General features: G+C 40.8%; 1 protein-coding gene across 1 annotated transcript in view; it reads right to left on the bottom strand.

Annotated features, from left to right (window-relative positions):
• Positions 1-1,501: 1,501 nt before the first annotated feature.
• The window catches only part of LOC121739622 (alpha-aminoadipic semialdehyde synthase, mitochondrial), a 32,982-nt gene continuing 27,898 nt past the window's right edge, over positions 1,502-6,585 (bottom strand). The window contains exons 15-20 of the mRNA XM_042132114.1: positions 5,524-5,636; positions 4,542-4,710; positions 4,243-4,337; positions 3,674-3,875; positions 3,162-3,335; positions 1,502-2,105 (exon numbers count right to left, since the gene is read on the bottom strand). Of these exons, the coding sequence (XP_041988048.1) occupies positions 1,987-2,105; positions 3,162-3,335; positions 3,674-3,875; positions 4,243-4,337; positions 4,542-4,710; positions 5,524-5,636 (872 nt within the window). The 3' untranslated portion in view covers positions 1,502-1,986. The remainder of the gene's footprint in view (positions 2,106-3,161; positions 3,336-3,673; positions 3,876-4,242; positions 4,338-4,541; positions 4,711-5,523; positions 5,637-6,585) is intronic.

Below are 6,585 nucleotides of genomic sequence, written 5' to 3'. Positions count from 1 at the left end.
ATCAAGTAGCAAAATAAGATTACGGTAATTAGAAAAGTTCGTTACTAAAGCTACGGTAAGTAGATACTCTCGTGCTTCATCGGCGGCACACTAACATTAACGACGTGGGACTGCTGATGGGCCGTGGAACACGCTAAGGAGAAGAGACCCGTGCACTTGTAATGTGCCAAATCCTGTTATTTTTGGGTGGGCACCCGAAAACAGCATGCGTTACGGTAATTAGAACTTTTGATAGGACAAGCGATTATTTCATGATAACTATTTATAGGCTGGGCCTATTGAGTCGATATTTTCCAATGCGATAACCAATGTTTATGAGCATTTAAAACGATGAATAGATCATGGTTAATATGTATGTTATAAAAATTACAAGCAAGTTTCGAGATCAAGTTGGCGTGGGGACACGTCACGGTAATGAGAAAAACATGATTTTTGAACACGACTTAAATTAATTTAGTCTGAATTACTTAAATTAGAAGCCTGTGTTTAAGTTTGTAGCTAGTTACGGATGCTATTTACCGTTTAAAAATATTGCATACTTAAATAAGATAATATTACAGACACGATTACAGAGTCCGGGACACTTAAATTTTGCTCTCCTGAGAATGGCCGAACCTATCCCCCGCGCTTTTTGTTTTGATCGCACTTTTTTTCATGTCGACTAATTTTTTGTGCAACTTTCTTTACGGATATTATGATTGTTGTTAGTATAAGAAAAACAATTTTTTTGTTTAATTTATAGGCACCTTGTAGGTCAGAGTTCATCAGTTCAGACCCAGGGTGGGGCAAGCGCCCCAGCTTGCCCCAGTGTGGCTACGCCCATGGCGGCCGGTGACATAGTCGCTAGCATTGACATAAGAAACAAAGATCTTTGGTCGATAGACCAATTTCGGTACGTAGGTCAGTTAACTAAAACTGGCTCGATCAACACACATTGCGCTTGTGTAGTGTCTGTGAATAAGTGTGCGACGTTACTTGGTACTGCATCCTCATCATGAAAAGTCTGCCCGTCTCTCTCGCGCGCGGTCTATCTTATGAGCGTGAAGGGGACAGCTGTTATTGTTTTTCTTTTGCTACTGTTTATAAATACAGCGTGATGTTACAAGTCAGTCGCGTATGATCGGCGCGCGGCCAGCGTTCGGGACTCTAGTCTGAAAGCCACCTATAATATTCTTTTATTTGGCCAATTGAGAGGTCTCAGTAAATTAAAATAATTTATTTATGTAAAAATTTATTCGTTAAAAAGAAGTCGACATAACGCTAAATTGCCTATTAACTTAATAAATATTTAACACATACAAATGCAGTATTTTAACATTCCTTAAACTATAATTTATAATTACTTAGTTATTAATATCTTTTTACAATTTAATATAATATTCTAATATACAAAAATAACTAATAAACTATAAATTAACATTTAGATAAAAATTGTAATGAGAATCTTAAAAAAATAGAATTAGTTTTTGAATTAGTCGATCATAATAATTTAATACTTTATAGAATTTATTAAACAAAATCTATTATTATTCATTTTGAGCCTGTAGGGCTATAAAATCCATCGTCATTTCATGGTCACCTTAGACAATAATAATTTATACTACATATTTTGATTAATTCCAAATGTTATCTATCGTTGCACTTTTAGCTTGTAGAAGTAGCATATAGACAAACATTGTAACGATTTACTGACCATCAATTCGAAGTATGACCACGCATGGCCAATGTTTAAATGAGCGAAGTGCGATCACGAAGAACGTTTGATTGAGCGTCACGTTTCGCTCACGATGGCGATATAATGACCGCTCATTCAAGCGCTTCTTTATGACCACCACAGAAATTTTTGAGCAAAGTGTGACCACGACTATTTTGCACTGTGCAGATTGTGATCACGACTTGTGTGTCTTTCGACTGTTATATTAATGTAGTGTTTCATCGAGCAGACTGTGACCACGATTTATAATATCTTCTCGACAGTGATCACGTTTAATTGAGCGGCTTGATGACCTCCTTGGCAGTGATGCCCTCGGCGCGTAGTCGCGATAGCAGCGACTTGTACACCACCGGCGAGAAGGGGAGCACCACACCGCGCTCCTGAAGCTCACCTGTAGGATCACGATGTAAGTATATTAGAAAGGCATCCAGGGGCCTAATCATTCACATTTACAATGCGACTTAGCTTCGATAACTTCAACGCACGACAGCCAATAGAGGCTGTCCGCGCTAAGCGTTGACCAATTACTGCGCAGCCAGTTGCCAAATCGGTGGCGAATAAGATTTGTGAATTATCCGGTCGAATTATGCTGGGACCATTTTTTAGGTCATTAGAGCTCTGACACTGCGGCTGCGGCAATTGAGGATCTATTTTCTATTGTCTTACTGCCGTACTCAGAGTGGAACATTAATTACTTAAATGCTACAAATAATAAAAACTAGTTTTTATTATTCGTAGCTTAAGGGTAGGTTATTCCAAATTCACGTTTCTAGAATGAGTCATTTTTAAAGAAAGCGTCATTAAAAAAAACTGAAAAATATATACATGTATAGATACATCTTTTAACTAGTGACTTTTATGGTTAGAAACACAATATAGATAATTTTACTCAATAAAAAAAAATCCGAAACAACCTCGATTTTAAAAACATTTTGAGTTTTATAGGACTTACAGGGACTCAATCAAAAAATAATTTGGATAGTTCGATTACTATTAAAATTTTACCGGGAAATGTACGGATACATGTTTAGTTATACTATTTTTTATCTAAGTAAAAAGGTTTTTTCTCTTATTTCGCCCTATCATGAACGCGGCGAGCGTCGTAACCGCCACTGTACAAGGCGCGCTGATATGAATGTTATTTTAATGTCATTTACGTCGATATTCGCACTGACAGACATCGACCTGCTAAATTAGGAATAACCTCCCCTTAATTGTAATTAATTAAAAAGTTTGACATAAGCGCCATGCATTATCTGTCAAACTCTTCATTAAATTAAAGGTTAATCATAATAATATTATATGTTTCTGAGTACGGCGGTAAGTATTTAGGAGCGGGCTCCCACACAAAACTCCTCCCGAGCCCGCCGAAAACTGCGAATTCGCATCGCATCGCAAAAATCTGCGACAAAACTCATACTAAAAATGACGTTTCTCTCAAACTCACCGTCCAGCACCATCTTGGCGGCGATGGCGGTGGGCAGGCCGACGGTGCGCGCCATGGCGGTGTGCGTGGGCCCGCCGCGCACGGCCATGGTCACCTCGCGCCGCTCGCGCCGCCCGTCCGACCACGTCACGCCGATCTCGTGCCGGAGCACCACCAGGTCCGTCTCGCCCGCGTCTGAAATACCGACTTGGTTAGTCCAGACAATACTGATGTTTCTGAAAACTTTAAGCCCATTTGCACCAGCTGAATGTAGGAAAAATTTTTTGGCCGACTTGCGTCAATTGAATGTGGGAAATAAACAATTTTATTGCAATTCGAGACCATTTATTGAGTGTTTATAAACAGTCATGAGTCGTGACTCATTACCGTACTTACAATGTTTTGTCCTTATTATATCGAGCCACTATTCTATCGACTCAGACAAGAAGAAAACAGTGTATGTCTGTTAGTGTGGATCTTTTTAACTAAAATACAAAGTTTTTTAAAGTCGTTACACCTTGTATCACTCTTACCTAGCTGCAGCCGCTTGCCGAGGTAGTGGCTAACAGTGTCGAGGGGCGAGTTGCACTTGACTATGGGCTCGTTGCCCAGCAGCCCCAGCGACTCTAGCGCCTGCGCCCCCGCGCCGCCGAGCCGCTCCGCCACGCGCGTCTTGAGGTTCTCGTAGAAGATGGAGGAGTCCATCAGACCGAGTAGCTCGCATGCAAACTCCGCCTGGATATTGCAATGTTAGAATTAATTATTGTTGTTAAATGTTGCTAAATAAGCGGCAGTATCACTAAAACGTGTTGTGACAGCTTTAAATTACAAGTCTTAAGTCTAAAATAATGTTTAATTTTGAGTCGCATAAAGTCACCCGATATCCCACAGCGGTGTGTCACTATTTTGTTTCAGTATGAACATTTTTAATCAAATGACTGAAGATGTTAAAACTATTTTGTTGCGAATGGGTTTATTCAAAATTCCTATTGTAATTAAAAATTAAAATTAAGTTGGTAATTTTTTCAATCGAGCAGTGTTAGGTTTCACAATATGTAGTTGTTTAACTTTGTAAAACATTAATTAAAAAAAGTGAACATACCCATGTGATCTGCGGGCCGTCGGGGTGCAGGGAGGGGTGGGGGTTGGGGTCCACGTACCCGAACAGCTGCAGCGCCTTCATCGTCTCTGCGAAACCTGTACAAGAAGGAGTATTACAAAAACCGGCCAAGGGAGTGTTTTTTTTTTTTTGAGACTGACGCCAGAATTATGGCTGAAAAGTACATTATAAAGAAATGATCAGTCCGTCAATCGACTGGTTAGAAGATCATTCTGACCAAAGTGATTGCCAGGACTGATGCAAGACTGACCGTGTAAGCGTTGTCTAATAAGCACGTGTACCTTTGTACCGCAGCGTGCCGCGGAACATGGTGTGCGCGTCCTCGATGCCGTATAGCGCGGAGTACTTGGTGCTGTCGCGGTTGGGGAAGCCCTCGAACGCGAACCCGGGCAGGAAGTCCAGCTCGCGGGCCACAGACATCAGCTCGCCGCCGCTCAGCACCTCCACTATCTGGTGGACGATACTTCCAATTTCAAAAAAATCGAAAATTTTATTTACAACCAAGTCGTTGAATTCAAATAATCAGCCAAGTGCGAGTTGGACTCGCGCACGGAGGGTTCCGTAGTCTGTACAGTGTACTGTTATAGAGCAAAGACGGACAGATGGACAAACGAAAAGACAAAGAAGTCTTAGTATGTAATAGGGTCCCCATTTTACCCTTCGGGTACGGAACCCTAAAAAGATCTCTTAAACTTCACTCTTATAATAAACATATATTATATGTCACTTTTATAATAAACATAATATTATGACTTAATTTTGTAGTACATAACGAGAATAAATTTAAAAGTTAGGATCAGTCGTTGAATTCAAAGTAAGAGTCAGTCAACCAAAAACATGATTTTTTTATAAGTTTTTTTTCTCTTGAACTAAATCTGACGTAAATTGCAAATGGCCGCTTATTCGTTATTGGTTGTCATCACTAGTATTAGTTCCAAGTACTCTCACTACTGCTATCAGCGCCAATATGGCGACTTTCAAACGTCATTTTTACGTCAGATTTAGTTCTCTTCCCCCGCATTGGGAGCGCTGACTCCGCTTCAAATAGGCACAAAAAATTGCTGTCATTTCAAAGGATATCATAAGTCCAGCGAAATTGTATAATAGAGGTCAGTGGCCCTACAGCTTTTGGTATGCCAGAAACTTACATCATTTGGCATGGATCACAACCCTTACTGGAACCCGTATTGGACCTCACAGTTGCCTGATTACTCTGCTCAGCACTATATAACCCGATTAGTTCAACTTATCACCAACACTGACCTGTCCCCTGCTGAGGTACTTGGCGGCGGAGACGGTGTTGAGCAGCACGCCGCGCGGGTTCCACGAGAACTTGTACCGCAGCGGGTTGTCGCTGAACTCCGGCGCCGGCAGACCTGCACACACAACATTGCAATTTACAGGAGGACTAGCTGACCCGGCAAACGTTGTTTTGCACTTATTTTTATTATTATAAGCCTACAGTTTCTCACTGCTGGGCAAAGGCCTCCCCTCTCTTTCTCCAAAGTTGCACTCTTTGTTTTGCACTTATCAATATAAAAAGTATATTTAAAATCCTATTCTCAATCCTAACGGATGTACCATCGAGGAAATTGATTCCTAGGCAGTTGACGAACCTACGTCATTCGGTCGAGTTATGTCAATTCAATGTTAAGCTGTGATCAGTAGGATGGGTTTGATATAACGAATTACTCAGGTCCGCCATCTGCCTATGAATCCATTTCTCTGATAGTACAGGCAGACAGTACATAATATCCGTCTATAAGAAAGCATGCGTCGACATCTTGCCATGTAATAAAACACTTGTAACTACGAATAATAAGACTTGTAATCAACGTTAATCAATTTTGTCGTGCCAGCTGTAAGTTGTGCTAGAACAGTTCAAGTCCTTACTTAACTTAATAATAATGATAATAATAATATCTATGGATGCTTCACACCACGTCAGTCTGACCCCGTGCTAAGTACCTGAAGGACTTGTGTTACGGGTACCAGACAACGGAAATATATTTAATACTTTTATACTGTGAAAACTTTTTATTCCGTCAGCGGGATTCGAACCCGCGACCCCCGTCTTGAGCTACCAACAGCCCACCAATTGAGCCACAGAGTTCGTCAAAACTGAGCCAAAGAGGACTTGTGTTAGTAAATAGTGGTTATGCTCCACTGATGGCTGAGCACGTAAAAACTGTACTGCAAATACCACAACGGTCGTCTTGCTAAACGAACGCAAGTAATATTTCCGTGCACGCGACAAAGAGACAACTAGCGTTAAAGCAATTTCAGAAACTCTACGTGCTGATTGACCCTAATATCTTTTCCGAC

Source organism: Aricia agestis, chromosome 2 (genome assembly GCF_905147365.1).
Source record: "Aricia agestis chromosome 2, ilAriAges1.1, whole genome shotgun sequence".
Classification (NCBI taxonomy): domain Eukaryota; kingdom Metazoa; phylum Arthropoda; class Insecta; order Lepidoptera; family Lycaenidae; genus Aricia; species Aricia agestis.
Note: the sequence above shows the minus strand (reverse complement) of the source record. Positions and strands in the feature narration are given on the sequence as shown.